Source organism: Venturia canescens, chromosome 2, assembly GCF_019457755.1.
Source record: "Venturia canescens isolate UGA chromosome 2, ASM1945775v1, whole genome shotgun sequence".
In the NCBI taxonomy this organism is placed as follows: domain Eukaryota; kingdom Metazoa; phylum Arthropoda; class Insecta; order Hymenoptera; family Ichneumonidae; genus Venturia; species Venturia canescens.
This window is the reverse complement of record NC_057422.1, coordinates 17,078,468-17,097,105: the sequence shown is the minus strand read 5'-3', so window position 1 is coordinate 17,097,105 and position 18,638 is coordinate 17,078,468. Positions and strand designations below refer to the sequence as shown.

At 41.0% G+C, this 18,638-nt stretch overlaps 2 protein-coding genes across 7 annotated transcripts in view; both read left to right on the top strand.

Annotated features, from left to right (window-relative positions):
- The first annotated feature begins 381 nt into the window (after positions 1 to 381).
- On the top strand, positions 382 to 14,572 carry LOC122406972 (uncharacterized). 3 transcript variants are annotated; one of them, XM_043412853.1, is made up of 5 exons: positions 382 to 1,222; positions 3,588 to 3,705; positions 6,444 to 6,560; positions 7,188 to 7,690; positions 8,425 to 14,572. In XM_043412853.1, the coding sequence occupies exons 2-5, from the start codon at positions 3,595 to 3,597 to the stop codon at positions 8,993 to 8,995; spliced, it is 1,302 nt and encodes a 433-aa protein (XP_043268788.1). In that variant the 5' UTR covers positions 382 to 1,222; positions 3,588 to 3,594; the 3' UTR covers positions 8,996 to 14,572. The 3 variants fall into 3 exon arrangements, with proteins under 3 accessions (XP_043268788.1, XP_043268791.1, XP_043268790.1); XM_043412856.1 differs by lacking the exon at positions 382 to 1,222 and adding an exon at positions 1,819 to 1,923; XM_043412855.1 differs by lacking the exon at positions 382 to 1,222 and adding an exon at positions 1,835 to 2,267.
- A 1,779-nt stretch (positions 14,573 to 16,351) lies between these two features.
- The window catches only part of LOC122406970 (AT-rich interactive domain-containing protein 5B-like), a 39,968-nt gene continuing 37,681 nt past the window's right edge, over positions 16,352 to 18,638 (top strand). The window contains exons 1-2 of one of the 4 annotated variants that reach the window (XM_043412849.1): positions 16,352 to 16,435; positions 16,735 to 17,030. In XM_043412849.1, coding sequence (XP_043268784.1) covers positions 17,007 to 17,030 — 24 coding nt within the window. In that variant the 5' untranslated portion in view covers positions 16,352 to 16,435; positions 16,735 to 17,006. Of the gene's footprint in view, positions 16,461 to 16,734; positions 17,031 to 17,384; positions 17,414 to 18,079; positions 18,100 to 18,638 lie in introns of those variants that run through there. The other 3 variants (XM_043412850.1, XM_043412851.1, XM_043412852.1) reach the window with 3 other exon arrangements.

The window sequence follows — 18,638 nt, the reverse complement described above, 5'->3', positions numbered from 1 at the left end:
CAGTAGAGACAAGCGCGTCACCGAGAGGAAGCTGAGCGTCGGTAAGTGCGTAGCGAATTCGCTAGAGGGTGTTTGGGAGTTTTTGTAGTCGAGAGGCGAGTAAAAGAAGGGGATGTTTTTCGCATTATCGGAGGGTTGTGGCCCGGTTGCGATACCGAACCACGCTACGAACGGCGCGTACGGTGCGCCTGAGGAGAGGCGAGTGTGTCTATGGAAATGAAAAAAGCGATGCAGCAAAGCCGTAGGAAGGAGTGAGAAAAGGACGAGACTGCGGTGAAAGGGAGGAAGCGAGGAATCAGGGGGACGACTAAGACTACGCAGTCGCGAGTTAGCTGGAGCGGCGGTGGACTGTACGGCGGTGGACAGAGAAGAGGTTGTCCGCGGGGGTGCCAGTGCGGGTTCTGGGGGCAACGAGGGCGGGTGCCTCCGTCGAAATAACCCCTTGGCGACAGCGGACAACACGAGTGACCGACGTTTTATGTCAAATCCGCACTCTGTCTCGTGGCGTGCTACGTTTAACACACACACGTTTGCTTGCGCGCGCGCGCACACTTAGCAAACACATACACACACATAACACTGACACGTACACTGACACGCGCGCGCGCACATACACAAGAGAGACACGTTCGAAGACAACACACAACGGGCACACGTAGGACGCGCAAATTCAGGGAGTGAAGACCAAACCTCAAGATAGTGCAATATATGTACATCCATATATACATATACATATAAATAACGAATATATATACATATTTTTTTATCTCGTGAAATATGTCAGAGGGTAAGATAGAAAGAAACGCTATATTTGGAAGAAACACCTGTCCGCCAGGGTGAATCTAAGTTCACCCCTTCCTCCGCTCCTTTGCCCGGCCGAATCCGCCACCTCTCCCTCCTCCTCCTCCCCCTCCCCCCGCCCTCTCTTTATTACTCCGAAGCTTTCGTTCGCGCTGAAAGAAACTGGACGAAAAAACGAGTTACGCTGATACTGTAGTCTTTGTAACGGAAAGGTGATCATATGTTATTGTGGCGCAAGGCTGAAGCAGTTTGCCGGACCTAAACACGTCCGAACGGAAAACACTCCCCCTCCCCTCCTTCCCGCCCCCCCCCCCCCTTCTTCACGTTCTTTTCAACGGAAGAACGATAAGAGAGACAGAGACGGAGTAAGAGGCACGGGAGTACGGCGTTTTCATCGGTTCTCTCCCACCGACTCGTTGAGGTAAATCAATATTTCGAAGTTTTTTTCTTTAATTATATGGTTAAATTGCGTACGGCTCGAAAAATTAACTCGCAAGCATTTTACCCGCTTTTTTAGCTGCGTTCGCTGTTATTTTTATCTCGCGTGTTTCACGATTTTTCGTGCCTGCTAAAATCGCCACCCCTTTGTCGTGGGTTTATCTAGGGAGTTTTTTTTTACGCCCGGAGAGATTGACGGATGAGGAGAAACGATTGAACGAGTGACGGGGATATGCAGCATCCCGCTATTTAAATTATTATCGAACAATGAGAAAATTCTAATTATTTTTATGAGCTTGTTTGTATCATTGGCCTGCGCATCGGTTTAGCGCGCGCGTCGCAGGTTATCGTGTTCTCACGGTTTCCTGCAAAACCGATCCGACGCCTCACTATTTCCTTTACCATTTTACTTAATTACGCATTTTATTCTGTTTTACTGCGGCTAAAAATGAGCGACGATCGAGGAGGCGGGGGGGGGGAGAAGGGAGAAGGGAGAGGGAAAATTTGTGAGGCAAAAAGTGTCCGCTCGGAAATATATATTGCGCCGCGGGGATGCGGTGGTGTAGCTGTAGAATCTCGTTTAGTTGCACGCGCAGTTTCGCAACGGAAAGTGCCCTAAACTAGCGCCAGACTTCGTGAAACTTCGTAACGGAAACTCTCTCAAATTTTCATCGTTACGTTTCGGTAATTTCTATTCGGTTCGGTTTTATTTAAAAATTTTACTTCTCCCTCCGCGAGCTATTAATTATGTTATCAAATGTTCGAAAAAATGAGACGATTCATTTCCAACGAGCATGAGCTTCGGCACCAACTGTCATGAAAGAAATTTGAAATTTGTGCACGAATAACAATTTAATTTAAAACTACCGGCTTTCGTATTTTCAATGGGGATCTAAATGTTACGTCATACGATAAAAACCAATGAAAACTAGACGGAAAAATGCAGTTTTTGAATAATCTTTGTACCCTATTCCGCACAACGTACAAGAGTGCTTCGTCCTGAATATCTTTGAAAAGTTTATCGGAAGGTGAGAAACGAATAAATCGACTCAAAGTATTTTTGAAAAGTACCTTGAAAAGTGTTCCGAAGATTTCGTCAGCACTGACGGCCCCGGGGACCCAAAATTCATCACCGAGCTACCGAATTCGATTTCGTTGAACGGGGACGGACGATCGGATGGTATCGATCGTTCGATCAAATCGACGAATTATCGCCCTTCGTACCAGACATTTTTTCGAGTCGAATATTTTTTCTCAGAAAATCGGACTTCCGTTGGTTCAGCCGATGCGCTTGTTCCAGCATTAAAAACAGTTTAATCCGAAAATTTATAAAAATAACGAATAAAAAATACGAGAATTTTCAATATCCTCCGAACTGCCATAATTATTTAATTAACGAAGAAACAGATTTTGCAATGTTTTCGATAACTTTATATTCGAAATATTTATATTTTTAAGCGATATATTGAAAATTTATATTTTTCGAAAATTAAATATTGAAAGTTGAACAAATGTTTGAGCGAAAAATTGAGAATTTTGATTTTTTATTGAATACAAAAAAAAAACTAAAAAAATTTCAAACAGCTTTCGTAAAGAGGCTTTGGGAGGAAACTCGCTCTCATAAATTTATCAAGTCTCTACCCCGACTCTAATCCCCGATATTTTATTCTCAGTAGCATCGAATAATGTTGATTCAACGAAATACGCTTATGTCGCATGTTTATTGTACAATAATTGATGAAACCCGACGCTTTCGAGTCCAAGCCTCGACTCGCTGTGTCGCGTCAGTCTTTATCTTTTCGATAATATACCGACTGTGTGTCTACATATTAGAAACCTTAGTCGGGCTTTCGCGGCCACTCGGATCGGGTCAAGCAGATCAATGAATGCACATTAGCATGCGTTTCTGCATGATTTTTTTCTGACAGGACAATTTATCGCGAGCGATATACGTTTTTCAGTATTCCAGCGAAAAAAAATTCGCTCGTTTACTTTTCACTTCCGCGGCACTCGAAAATCCATAAAAATCCATTTTTTTCTTAGCTCAAAATCGATTTGTTTGACCGAATAGAAAAAGCGTTTGATCCAATGGCCTCTTTGACCTCGACAAAATTTCTTGTCCAACCTATTCGGTCGTTGAAGTAATTGCGGGTCGAGCAAATTTTCATTGACACAGCTAAACTCTTTTCTCATCTTTATATCGCTCACTGCAGTCCGATTCGATTTAATTACGGGCCGGATCGATGACGTTTTCAATGTCAATGAAAATTTACTGGGAAAAGCGACGTGGTGAAAGCCGGAAAAATAATCGCACGCACCAGAAACTGAACGCGCGTATCTTTCATTAGTTTCAGGATGGAGTGCCCCGAGGCAGTGGAACGGGGCCGGAACTTCCGATTGCTGGCCGATGAAGAACTCCCTGAATGTTTGAACATTCTTACCGGATACTTGCCGGAGTCTCTTAAGGTGCGCCAATCCTCCCGTTTTCTTACAATCTAAAACGCAGACGTTTGCGGAGCGTAAAAAGCCGCCCGAGGATCAAACGACGGTCAGGCATTTTTCGTACACCGGACGGAGGCTTCGAACATATTTTTATTCCACCAATGTTCCGGCAACGCGATCGGAATGGAAAAAAAGGGGAGTTTTTCCCACCGAAAATCGGAGTTTCGAGGCTTGGGAGAAATGAAGGAATTGCGGGGCAATCGTTGCCTCGGAATTCGTTCTTACGAACGCTTTTCAATGGCGCTCAAGTCCAACGGAATGATGTAAAAAAATTCTAATAACTCGAGTGAATCTCCAATTTCGTTCGCTGTCGAATTTGAAATTTGTAGGTTTTCAAGCTGCACCGATTATTCGTGAAATAGAAAAATTGGGGAATTAAAAATCTTTTTTTCCTTCGCTTCGTTGGACTCCAACGTTGCCGACTTTTCAGCGTCCTCGTTTTTGAAGCATCGAGAGACAACGAGAGACCACGCACCGCGTCGACCCCGAGAAGGAAGAAAAGGCTTTCGGCGCAACGGTGCGACTCGCGTCGCAGATTCCAAGTCGGCTGGTAGCGCGTGAGCCTCAATTCCGCAATAGTGCTTGTGAATGTCCCTGAACTGAGGACAGCACACTGCAGTTGCGGAAGGGTCACGGTCAAGGTCGCGCGTTTAACGGGAACGCAACTACATTTCGACACGCAAACTTTGGCGAGCAAATGCTCTCACTTGAGGCCATCGAGGGTGTTTTGACAGTGACGAGATCGTCGAGCGATTTTTCAAAGCGTTCAAACTCGATGCTCGACGCGCAGGATTATTGGCAGGAATACAAGAATCGGTAGCATCGCGTCAATCATCCATTTTTATTTTCTCAACTCCGCAAACTCCCGGCGCAAACTTTCGCTGCATTTTCCATTAAGGAGTTTCGGTACAGGCGATACAATGTTGCCATGCTAAACCATGCTAAAAACATAAAAAATTTCAAAAAGTTTAGAATTTTATAAAATTTGGTGAACATATTCTTTAGTGCCAAATTTGACAATACAAATTTTTTAAGATTTTTCTTCTACACAGTTATCGAGTAATTGATCACTAAAGTTTACGTGTATAAGCATAGCATTTCCATATATATAGGTATACATTCCGGGCATAAGAAATCTGCTTTAATGCGTAATTACTCGATAACTAAGTAGAAGAAAATTTTGAAAAAATTTGTGTTTTCGCACGTGATGTTGAAGAACATTATCACCAAATTTGATCAATTTCTTAATATTTTGGCTTCTGTACCTAAACTCCTTAACTCGTAGGGATTTACTATTTTTTTGAAACCCTTCGAAAGCACGGTCTCAAAAACGAATTAACTGTAGACGAAAATAAACCTTTTTATGGGCTACAATTAACGTGCTTTTTGTTTCGGGAAAATTGAAAACCGAAGTGCTCCGTTAGCTCGTCATTTTATGTGCTTTTCGAGTGTTACAATTTTCAACCCCTAAATAGTACAATTTTTGGGAAAACCAGCCTTGTGTCGTGATTGCATCGCGAAATGTTCCGTCGTCGCGTTAGAGTCACTCGAGCATTCCTAGCTCGTTATTTCCAAAACCGTTTTTCCCACGTCGTTTCTATCTCGAAGCCCCAAAATCCATTTATCCTTTCACATAATTTCGTCTAAATTCCATTGCTGTGGGATCGACACTATTGCTTCGTCGAAATCCGGATTTTATGAGCATTCGAATTGGGAGGCTCTCCGCTGCGGCAGACGAATGGATAGCAAAAGTCTCATCGGAGACAAACATTCGGTGGCAATAGAAGAATCCGATTCCTCGGCTCGTCCTCGATGCATTTGTGTGTGGAAGGAGCTCGGGAATGGCATCAACCGTGGCTCCGATGCGAGGTGGTCGTATATCCGTAAATCAGCGGGTATATAGCCGGGAGTACTACCCGTGTAGAAAACCGAATTGCACTACGGAGAGTCAAGGGGGGGTCAAGGTCGCACGTGCGCGAACTGGCGACGAGTCGTTTGCGCGAATCGCCGCAGTGGCCGACCTCGACATTCTCATCTGGAAGAGCCTTTTTTCATTTTTATATTTTTTTCCTTCAACACCATGAGCAAGTGCTTTCTATTGACATTTGTCAAAGGTGTATAAACGACTAATCGGGCTCCCAATTAGATGACGGTTCTGTTGTTTTCGTTTTAAAAGAAATTACATCTCGTGACCGAACTGACGACTCTTATTTTCTAGGAAATTTATGCTCCAGCCGAATTGGAACCAACACATTTTCCTTTTCATCAAACGAACGATATTTTCGGCGTTTGTCTCGAGTCTCTCGTTCCGTTCATGGTTGTCCTAGTCGTTTTGTCATTCGGTGATACAGGCTTTCAGCATGCATCGCCTTGTCACGCAATAATGAGGCGGCACGAGGAGCCAGCGCAGGAAGAAATTTTTATAGTTTTGCTCGTCGAGGGTTTCCTGCCACAGAATTTTTCTACTTGATTATTTATTCAAAATCCTTCCACTCAACAACGTGGAATTTTTTTTTAAATATTCACTTTTTCGTACCCGAGATATTTGGGCTGAAAAATTTGGTGGATTTGGATCCGAGTTTTCAAATTTTCATGAGAGAAATAACTTTCGAAGGCGACTGTGGCGGGGCTTGTCTTTATTTACTTTCGACCTGTATCTCGCGATAAATTTTATGGAAATTTTCATTTTTCATTTCTTTCAGTTCCAGCAAACGCTCCTGACCTACATGCGAGATAAAGTTTGGGAGTTTTCCTTTTACGTGGCTGACGGCTGGCCGGAAGTCCCGATCTGCCTTCATTTTCCGGGGATGACACTCTCCGTGAGTATTCCCCCGAGTGACGGTTGTTTTCCTCCACTTCCTGGAGGATTTTATCGATCTCGTGGCAAAGTTTCTAACTCCAATGACTTTTTTATACTCCGACAAAATACAGTTCAATTGCTTTTCGAAAAAAGGCATTCCATATTTGAGTATTTACAAAAAATCGATGCTCCGAGGCGTTTTTACCAACACTGAGAAGAAAAATTTTGTGCTTCGACTAAATCCACTTTGTAGAATGTCAAATGATTTGGTTTACTCAACTGAAACATGAAAATTTCTGGCGAATGAAAAAAGCACCGAAGTCAAATGACTTTGTTCGAACGTTTGCCATTATTTATGTGCTCGTGCATATTCTTTATTCGCTTGACTACATATTCGTTTTAATACCGATTATCGAATGGCTTCAATGGCAATTATTCCGATCAATTAATTCATTGCGACTCATAACTTGTTTCAATATTTCTCTAATATTTGGACTTGAAAACATTTTGTTGCTCGCCTAGTTTGTGTCGATAAAAAAATGTTTTCCTCAGTGCGAAATTACCCAAAACCCTCGGCCTTAGTTTTATTATTTCAATGATTTGGTATTAAGCAAGAAAACTAAAAATGTTGTGTTACGGTCAACAGCCTCATGGATTACAATACGAGAGCTTCGGAGTTTTCTGTCCCGGAGACCGCTTGGACTTGCTGCAACTTCTGCGGGACGAGGACATTCTGATTGACTGGACAAAGCCGTTGTACATAAATTTCGTTCATTGCGACATCGCGAATGAACTGGTAAAGCTTTACGAGGGTACGGGAAACGTCGAGCAGGTACTCGGCGATGTTTGGGCGTGTGAGGAACCGGAGAACACGATACAAGTTGAGGAGGACACGAGCGACGGGGAGTCCGACGTTCAAGTATTGCCATTGAAGGCTGAGCACGCCGAGGGAATTCACGAATTGTATCCGGCCAATGACATGGAATGTCACGAGCTGTTTCTTCGTTTAATCAGAACTCTACCAGCTGCTGGTGTTTTCGCTGACGGCAGCCTCGCTGCGTGGATGATACAATCCTATTACGGCGCCATGTTCTCGATGCAAACGAGACCGGAGTACCGGAGAAAGGGTTACGGCACGCGATTAGCAAGGTGGGTTGACCGAGACTCCGTGTTCCTTCGGGTCTTGTGTTGAATTCAAGGAGATTTCGGAGTTCACGCCTTCTGAATCCGCTTCTTGCGGCTTGTGGAAAACCAATATTCATAATAATTTTACTAGAGATTCATTTTCAATCGTTTTATCAAACATGCATGGCGTCCTAAAAAGTAGTTCTCAACGGTGGAGATTTTCTTACTCGTAATTCACTTCGTCTTATGAGGCCCCGTTTCCCTCGCTTTAGACTACTTTCTAGTTTTTTATCTGACTAACCGCTTGATCGCGACAACCACGTGCGGAAGTAAACTCAGTCGAAACTTAGAAACTTGGATTGCACTTAGGGAATGACTGAAAAATGCAAATTTTTACGTCATAGAAGAGCCTGAAAACGTGTATTTTCAAATTGTTCAATTTTTATCCTTCCAAATTTTTTTACGTCATTGCAAGGTTAGTATCCTTGCCAAGTTCCTCGGAATTGACAAAAATTCTATAGAAAAATACTTTGGTACGACCAACTACGTTGATAATAAAGAGTGAAGCTGAATATAGTTCAATGCGTTTCTTGCCACATTATTTTTGTTCGAATGATTCAAAGTGTATTCACTTCCCTAGTGGACTCGAGCGATTAATCGCATGCAGTTATGACTCCGCACGTTCGAATTTCGAGTGACTTCGTAGGTGAAAAGTTGGCTCTGAAGATGCTGCAATTGTACGATTCGTTTGTTCGCAGATACCTGACAAAGGCAGTTGCCGATCGAGGTTACAACCCTTTCGTGGTAATCCGACCTGAAAACGAGGCTAGTCAGAGTCTGTACAGAAAACTGGGTTTCCGGATGCTGTACACGACGATAAGGGCAACGTTCACGCCGTACGATTGGGAGGAGCCGGAGAACGAGGATTGTTCGATAATACGTGAAAATTTGGCGAACGCGGTTAGGCAACTTAAAGTGGAGCAGAGGGTGATAGACGCGTTTCAGATCGACGAAGACGCCACGATGAGGGCTGAGAACGAGGATTTTGACGGAGAAGAAACGATAAGGGATCCGTCGGATTCACCGAAAGACGAAGAGGAGGACGGCCAGAGCGACGAGGTTGCTGAAAACGGCTACGAGAGGGAAGACGAACTTCTCGAACCAATCGAAGAACAACCGGAGGGTAGAATAGGATCTTCGGAGGAAAATTCGGCTGCTGATGCATCCAGCGACAACAACAGGACCAACGAGGCGGAGTCGCAAGAGGTTAACGATAGCAACGAGGGTGACGACGGTGGAACGGACGTTACTTCGGAGCAGAACGATTAACTCGTCGTCATCCACTCGAACAACGGTTTCGAACTCGAGCGTCTCATTGTTTGACCCACGTCTTCGACCGTAGTGAATTACAAAGAGAACAAAATAATACGAAAAAGTCAAGGGTTTGGGGGTTTAAAATACGTTTGATACTCATCGAGGATACGGCAGATTCGATCGATCGGCTTCCACCGTACTCTAGTCGGTAGGCCAACGATTTAGAATTTTATTCTTTTACGATAACTGCTATTGAATTGCTCCAAGCAAAACCCTGAGCTATCAATGAATCAGCTTGGCCGATCTAACTAGCGGGAGGGCTTGCGAGAATCTTTTCAGACACAGAGGCAGTCTGCTTCTGGCGCAATCGTTCAATATCAATACTTTTTTGCCAGCCACCTCTTCAATATCTCATCAGCGATATTGCTTTCCTACTTTCATTCCCCACGCTCAATACTGTTCCAGATCAAACTTTAAGTCAAGCTAATTCAGACGACTGCAGAGCGTAATTGCTGTCATAAAAATCAGAGTCAACATTTTTTTATCCTACGAAACAAAAAGTCGTGCCGATTCTGGCGTCCCTTAAGACGTACGAATTTGAAACTTTGACTAATTTTCACGAAAAATGCTTCTCGTGCTCCATCTAAGAACGGGCCAGCAATCGGTGAAACTACTCAAAATTCCAGCCTCGAAAATCCTGAGAAACAAATCTATGCGTATTTGATGAGAAAGTTTAACAAAAAAACTGCTCGTCCCAGTTCTGGCACGTGAGCTAAAAAAAATTACCAGTCGACAGGTTAATTCGACTACTTGGAGCATGGTTTCGTTTTTTTCTAGAAATTCTTATCACAAGTATCAAAAATTCGTTCCAATTCATCGACTCCCGTCAAAGTATTCTGAGAAAATGTCCGAGTTACAGAAAAAATAGAGAGCCATCCAAAAAAGCTGCGATTATAAGAGTTCAAAGAAATGTTGACGCTCGGTATTAGAGAACTGCCTTAATTATGCTAGCGAGCTAGACGTCCAATTGTCAGCCGGAACAGATTATTTTCTCTGGTGTTTTATCGAGTTTCTTTTGCACGAGAAAGAGAAGAAAAAGCATCAAAAGCTCGTACAAAAAAGTCATTAGGAAGAACGAGCTTTGAATGAGCACAAAATAACAGCGTTTTCAAGCGAGAATCGAGAATATTGTTATTGAATATTGGGAACTTCGAATTGCGGCGTTGTTTTAAGCAGCTTTGACCTCAATGACGAAAGAGCAAAGATTTTAGTAGACAAAACCAATAGACCAGCAGCAAGAGTGATTTTGATCCGTCGCACGAGTTGTTGCAACGTTTAGCTCATCTTAAATTGCGTTCCTATTAAAAGCATCTAACCAAAAGAAAAGCCATTGATGTAGAAAACCCAAAGATTTTTCACGCAAATTCGAGCAATGTGTTGTCAATTTGTGACCTTATAAAAAATATCCGTAAAAAGCTGCTGTTCCTACCTCCCCCGTTGCTACGGAAGCTTGTAAAAGTTCGAATACTGTGCGCTTTTAGAAAATTCAATTTTTCAACGTCAAACAAATTGCTGTTGTCATTACAAACGCAAATCACGATTCCATCCTCATTTGCCTGCCTGCCTGCCTGCCTGCCCGTCGGGAATAATGAGATTTGCTTTGACTCCTGCGTTAACGCGAACTCCGAAGAAAACAGAAAAGAAAAAAAGCATATTTGGCAGGAGAAAAAAAATCGTTTTGGAAGGGAGAGCAGGAAAAAAGCGAGCTGTAGGAGTATCCGACGACAACTGTCGTATCCTCCGTACTCAAGGGTATGGTTCAGTCGGTATCTCGCGACCGTGAGTGCTAGCAAGATAGCTGCGAAAATGTTGAAAGTTAAATTTGTCCACAGCCTGAGTTCGATCGAGATGAACAAACGTTTCAGCCATCTTTCCAACCGTCCTGCGCGGGCTGCAATCTTTTTTTGTGCATAATCGATCAAGCGTTGTCGCGAGGAATTCGAGTTAGAAAATTCAGGTTGCGCTAGCAGGTCACTGATCCGTACTGATCCTCTCAAAGGCCAGTCTCGTTGCTGATCGGCTCAGTGTCTAACTCAACGAAGAAAAATTCATTACTTTGGGAATAAATTCAAAGGTTTCATGAGCGGATTAGCGACTGGCTCCGATCGTCTGTACCAGAGTCATGGTGCTCCTGAGTATCTCGTTTTATATCACGTTGGTTAGATAAAATCAAAATGAGAAAAAAAAGCGAAAGTGGGAAAAAATACTTTGAATATTGATCTTTTCGAAAGAAGCAAACGAGTCGAGAATAAAAATAATACGCGTTTGTCTCACGTCGTACCAATGGTGCGATCGCTCACGGGCCGAAAGGCGAAACGATTTTTTAATTATAACTTATCGTATGAACAATTATAAGAATAAAGCAGGAGGAAAGAAAATGTGACGAGTAACTGCGGAGCCAGTCGCGAATTTCCCGAGATACATTGAAGGGTTGAGCCTCGTCGAAACCTTATAAAAATTTTCGTCTGATATCCCTTAAAATAGCAAATTGAAGAAACATGTTCGATGAAAAGACAAAATTGGAATTCGAATAATATTCCAACCGAGAAGTGTTGAAGACTCGAAAATTCATTTGCCCATTCGATCCGTCGAGGCATGATCTTTCAATGGCACGTGTTTATTTTCTTCATTTGTTTTTCATGTCGAGTGGAGGCCTCGCCAGCGCAACTTGTTCGACAACGTTCCCAATTGAAATGTGTTAGGAAGATTGTTTCTACGAATTATATTGAATAATCCCAAAAATTGGCATTCCGAGAGAACAAATAATGCACGAAAGAAAGAAGCAGAGAGTTGAAAGAGGCAAAAATGATTAAAAAAGGTACAAACGCGTATACGATCATCGCGAAAAGTCCTGACGCCCCATATCGGCTTAACACGGATTCTAGCCAACTCATAACTTAGATAGGTTACTTGTATAATTTTTTCTACATTTCATATAGCTATTAAAAAAAAAAAAGAAAAAAAAACAAAACAAAACAAAACAAAGTCGGAAAAAGGAAAGAAGAAGAGAAATAATTGATCGATGCGTACAGAGCGAAAGAACGACGACGGGATGTTGGAATCCGTCGAGTCGGGACTATTGGCAAAAGAAACTTCTCGAAGGTCCCCTAAACCCCCCACCCCCAGCGAAAAAAAAACGATGTAAAAAATCCGACTTACGAGATTTCGCTTTAAATACTTTTTTCCGGGGGCCAGCTGTGATAATTTACCAAATCCACTTTCTGCTCTGATTAAGTAGTCTAAGGATAAGAAGTAAAACAAACAAAAAAAAAAAGAGAGAGAGAAAAGGAAGAAAAACAAACGAAAAACGTTAAAAATTAAAAGAAAAAAAATCGTCGTTGATGAGAAAGCTATTAATGAGGGAGAAATTATAATTATAAATTCATTCACTTTTTATTCGACTACGTTTCCGACGTGCGGAACTTTATTGATTTAACCATAAGCTGCGTTTATCGTGCTTGTGATTACAATACAAAACACTTGTCCGATGTTGTTTTATATTCGTTTATTCTTATCGATGTTCGACTATTGTTATTGCGTTTACCTCAACACACCGACGCGCACACACGGGCGCAATCACATATTTGTTCCTTACTTAAATTAACGTACGTGCGCGTGCGCGACAAGCTCGAAATATCGTCAAATTTTACGCTCACTCACACACACACACACACACACACCGACGTTTCTCGGAGAATTACATTCCTTTCGAATTTATCAGTCGAGAAACATCGCACACTTTCGTACTTATTACACAAAATTATAAAGGAAAAAGTATATTTTCAATAAAATTCCTATTACGAGTGCAATCACGATTGCAATAAAATGTCAAATTAATTCCTCAAGGAAACTAGCACACTGCGGTCACTCGTACACCAAATTATGATAACTACAAAAGGCAGAGTTTTGGAAAAACGTATATTTTCAAACACACGTTTTTAAACAAGATTGCATGGATTTGACGAGAACAGCTGTTTTGTCGTTAAATCGATGAAACGAAAATGAAGAAATCATTTTTCAAATCATATTCGTTACGAACCTTGAGCCTAATTTGCCATCCAAATTTCTATGGGCGACAGACAAAGACCGAGATTTTTTTTGACATTGTTAACGTCGATGAAGTTTGCATCGTTGAGGTCCAACGAAATTCGTTTCCCTGTCTCCGATGCCTGAATCAGAATTCCAAAGCTCTCAAAATGACTCACGAAGTCAGCGAATACCGAAAAATTCTAAGCTTTTTAGATACGAAAGAGATTTCGTTGCGTCAACAACGATGCAAATTCCGTTGGAATGAGGGAAAAAACGATTGTTCGAGAAGGAAAAAAAGTGAAAGACAACAAAAGTGTAATTCGATGGAAAAAATGGTACGCCCGAGTTTGTAATTACGATCGGATAAGAAAAGCTCTGGGTTGGGCTGGCACTATTCAAGACCTGTGAGAAGGATCGCTTTGGGCTTTCGTTTTTTATTAGAAAAGTTGACACTGCTGTGCGAGCACAAAGATATAATAACTAAATTTTATGCCGACGAAGATCGATCGGTGAATCGAAAAAATGAGAAATCGATCAAAGTTTCTCGCTTGTTTCTCAAGCTCATAAATTGTTGTGATAAATCTTGTACCGCGCAAAAAAAAACGAAATCGAACAAACAAACAAAACGAAATCTCTTGCGATATGAAAATTACGCTGGCCCAAGGACGCGAAAAACAACGAAATAATAACAAAATACAAACAAAGTTGAAAAACAGAATAAATTAATAAATTACAATTTAATAAACACATACACAAACACGTACATTTTAATCCAGTATCTTACGTAGCTTACTAGCTGCTCCGTAGGGTCGAAAACAAAACGAAGAACTAAAAACAAAAGCAAATGATGAAGAAAAAAAAAGAAGCAAAAAAATAAAACAAAGTTTGTCTCGCGATTAGGCCTAATAAGAAAAACTTCTGTAACGATACTAAACACCCTAAGATCACGAAAAAAACGCGCACGAGAAAAAAATCATTTCGTGTAAACGAATATGGCTGATTCTTCAAAAAAAAAAAAAAAAAAAAAAAACAATCCTTCACTTTCTCTCGCTTTAAATTTAAAAAATTTAAAAAAAATCAATGTCTGTCAGTTTATGAACGAAAAAAAAAAAACAGGAATATTCTAACGAATGGAATTTGAGCCGACGAGAGTTGACGGCCTTAAAATTGTAAGAGAGATGTTGATCATGTCCAAAGCGTGTACGCCGAAATTTCCTTCCAAGCGAGGCTCCGCGAACTTGACCGAACAAAGAAACCAGGAGAAGAACGAATGGGCGAGCCGTGAGAGCCGCTCCTTATTCATATGTATCGAAGTGTGACACGAGAGTTCGCGGATTATACTACGAAATAAAATATCTACGATTTAATATTGGGATATCTCGAAACAACAAGAACAACCCAAATGATAATAACTCGAGAATGAGAGTTGAAATAACTTGATCATGATGGAGCAGAGAAAATGGGACTAGAGGCTTCAGAAAATAAACAAAACATATGAACATCTCCGTGTAGTACGTTTTTTCCTTTACACTTGTATAGTGACTATCTTTCATCGAGGTTGACTTCGAATGCTGAGAAACGACGATTATTCAAAAAAACTAGATATGCGGTGCTGTGCTGCAAACTTTTGGAATCATAATTCTGAAGAATTCATGGGTGAGGGCATCGTTCGTGAATACGAAAAATGTCGCAAAACTTTTGAACGCTCGAATTATTTTTGTTGAAAAAAATCAAAGTTAATCAGACGTTGCACTGCTCCGGGTTCATTCGTTTAGCTGCGTTCATTTTTTTCGAAGTTTAATCGTTGCGAACTAGTTGATTGAAAATCAGCGATTCTCGGTTGTTTTAAACTGCTTCGTTATTCACATTGTTACGTTCGAACGTTCTAATCGTTTTTATTGAAATTCGAAGTTGATCGTTGAATCGATTCCAAATCACTTTACGAACTCGCTCAGGATCTGATTGGGGAATGATTTTTCTACGAGAATTAATGAACACAAAAAAGCCTCCATTTTTGTTAACCTGTCACGGGTCACGGTGGAGAAAATAATGAAATTCCGCCTACCGGTTAGTTATTCCTCCCCAGAACCTCATTGATTAGAGTTCAAAGAGAGTTCAAGCTTACTTACTGTCGGTAAGGCAGCTGCCTACGTATTCATCTCGCTTGGATAAATACGAAGATTCTCTGATAAAGTTGTCACGCGATGTTCGAATAGCCTCGATCGATTAACTCACCCCCTTCAGCTTATTGTTTGCAGCGTTTTATACCTCTGACGAAATTTCACCAGATATCCAAATTCCTCTTCGAGCGAATGAGGTAAGCAATTTTTTTATTCCGAAATATGAGTTTGTTAAAAATAAATCCCATTGAATAAAACCATTCAATGGGATTTATTTTTGAGACATTTCCTCTTCTACCGTCGTGCTACAGAGCAAGCATCGCTTACATACGGGATAAAAATTCATCCCGAGAAAAAAAGTGTTCATGTTTCAAGTGCCTGCCGAGCTGGATTCAGAAATTTGACATATGGGAACGAACTAAGTGAATGACAGAATGGTTCGGGTTAGAGAAGGTGAGAAACAAGGGTAGCATCGACGACGTATCGGGTGGTATACGATTGCTCGATCGGTGTGTGATTTCATTACGAAGCGACATATGACAACAAGAAGCAATTTCATTCTCCCTCCCTATAAGCGTTCTTTTCAGAATCATGAGCGCCCTGTTTTTACTGTTGCACTCACATACAGCTTGTTTGGTCATTAGCATAAATTGATAAAATGGTTCTCCAAAATGATGAAAATTACGGATTCATCGCCGTTAATTTTTTATCCCTCACATAAAACGAAATGAAAATTGAAAGTGATTCTAACAAAATGTATAATTTCAAGGAATCGGAGGGCAACGAAAAATGTCCATGCAATTATCGATCCACGCAATATCAACTTTCATTCCAAAAAACAAACGTTGAAAAAGAAAAAAATTGCGAATAAAATAATTAATTTCAAAGTGCAAACACAATGAATATGAACTAAATAGAAACGAAATGTAGCAAGAAATGTGCAGTATAAATTCTCAATGGGCGTAATATACACCTCCGTATGGGATTAGGTGGAGAGTGAGGGAAAAAAAATAGAGAAGAAAAAAAATAACAGAAAATCAAGAGTTCGACTTGGGGCGATGAGTGCTGCGCCATGCGAGCCAGGGCGACGTACCTCCGTAAACTCGGGGTCGTTCGTGCGTTTTCGTAGGATATCGGGATTTTCGTTCAAGAGGGGGAACCCAGTATATCCGTGACGTCACATAATTAGAGTAAATACAAAGTAGTCTTGATGGGACAGTGGCGTGCGCCACACCGTGAGTCGTAGGTCCGCGTTTGTCGCTTTTTCTACAGTACATGATTGAATATATGTATACGCACACACACGCGCACACACATAAACACCGATCTATGAATAAATTTAATTAATTATACGCATATTTATTTATTTACATGACAAAAAATTCGTATGTAATTAAATAAATAATAAATGAATAATTTAAAAAAAAATGTGTCCTATGTGTGTGTGTGTGTGTGTGTATGTGCGCGCGCGCGCGAGTCAAGTGTGTGTGTGAACATATATAAATATTCTAAATATATATTCCTGTATTACCCATTCCTATATAGGCGTATATGAAAGTAAGTGCGCGAACTAATGATATTTTACGAATGGTAAAAATGATGAATACTTTTTCAAACGTGTGCTTGTGGTCCATTACGATTAAAAAACAGTGCTGGTAAACGATAGTGGTGTGTGAAAGTGAGCTTTATCAATTGGAAATATACACGTATTTATATATACATCCAAATATATGCATATATATCGATATATCGTACACATATATCTACATATATAAATATATCTTCATGAACGTGAAACTAGTGTCTGAAATACAAGGATGGAAAAGATGGATAAAATAGAGGTAGGTATTTCGTTATTCTCATTGTTCGTTACTTTCATTATTATCATCGTTGTTGGCGGTATCGTTGTTTAAAAAAAATCTTTCTGTAAAACAAAACAACGAGATTGTTGATTGTTAATTATTTCAATGAGATTTCGGATATTGTGCAAAACGAAGCCAATTTGCGATTCGTCATGTTTAGATGATCCAAAATATTTTTCTATTCAATTATATTTTCATATGGAAATAAAATATGACAGTGCTGCGGTGTAGACATTTTCTGAAGATCGCTAACGTGGAGGGTCGAGGGAGGGGCATAGGGGAGTGGGAGGGGGCGGGGGGGGGGGAGAAGGCTCAACAGTCGGGAAACTTCGATTGTGCAGTAAAGACACATGTGGCAATGGGTAAATTCGTGTGTATCTAGAACTGGGGAGACGATTAGATGGACTGGTTACTCGCTCACTCATTTTCTTGCACTCTCGGTCGGTCTCATGCGTCGTGTCTCTACACAACCATTCCGGCCAACTCTGCGCCACACTGCTTTCCGCGCTCTAGCCCCCCCCCCCCCCCTCACTCCCAGATATTTTGTTCAATTTGCGCGCTCTCTACCCACCTCTTGCATTCTGTTTATATTAGATATAACTCTCCGTGGCGCGCTTCGCCCGGAGGGGGGAGGGGGCACAGCGACTCCCCTCTCACTTCCCTCTCCCTCGTCGACACTATTCGTATCCATCGACCACTTCTCCTCGTTTTCTTTCGTTTCATTATGTTTTTCTCGTCTTGAGATTTTTTTTTCACGTTTTATATTAATTTTCTTATCCAATCTCATGATTATTTGTTCTCTCGTTTCATTTTATCCATTCCTGTAACGTTTTATTATTTTTTTTTTCTTGTTTCATTATTTTGTGCTCTCATTTTCTTTTCGTTTTATTGTTTTTTTTTTACCTCTCCTCAGACTACCCTCCTCGTGCCCATCGCATTCCCTCGCACTCCTCTCACTCGCTCTCTTTTTGCTTTTTTTTTCCACTCGATCTTTTTTATTCCGTCGTTCGCTTCGGTTCGCCCAAGAGAGGGAGAAACAGAAAGAAAGGTATTTATAGATGTGTCTTAATTCGATTCTATAGATCGTTGCCAATTTATTTTTTATCGAGGAAATAAATATTTCATGGAGTGCATTTTAAAATAAAATGAAGTTTTATTTTCGAAAATTCGTCGGATGATTATTATCGCTTGATAATAATCAATAATCGAGCCTTCGTTGGTTCTATGTTAACACGAGGGGGATGGGGAATATTCAAAGCTACGCCTCTCGAAAGTTCATGAATTTCTAAAGCGCTTAAGGAGCGTAGGTTTTTACACATATGTTCCAAAACTGAAATTTCATTTTGTTTGAAATTCTCAAATTCGGTTGTTGTGATAAACGAGATTAAATCGGTTGTTCGAAACGATACGGAGACCGATGTTTAGCGACGATAACACGAAAAACGTCTCCAATCATTTGTGATATTGTGCCAACGAATATCAGTGCGATTTAAAGATTTTGTAAATATTCACGAATACGTGATTTATCGTTCCGATTGAATGAGGCGAACTGCAATTCTGCTTATTTCAACACCGGAAATTTACGTG

Excerpts from the sequence above, each read along its gene's own strand:
- LOC122406972 (XM_043412853.1), top strand. The coding sequence starts at position 3,595 with ATGGAGTGCCCCGAGGCAGTGGAACGGGGCCGGAACTTCCGATTGCTG. Across the intron at positions 6,561-7,187 it reads TTCCGGGGATGACACTCTCC|CCTCATGGATTACAATACGA; the intron begins GTGAGTATTCCC and ends TACGGTCAACAG. Across the intron at positions 7,691-8,424 it reads TACGGCACGCGATTAGCAAG|ATACCTGACAAAGGCAGTTG; the intron begins GTGGGTTGACCG and ends GTTTGTTCGCAG.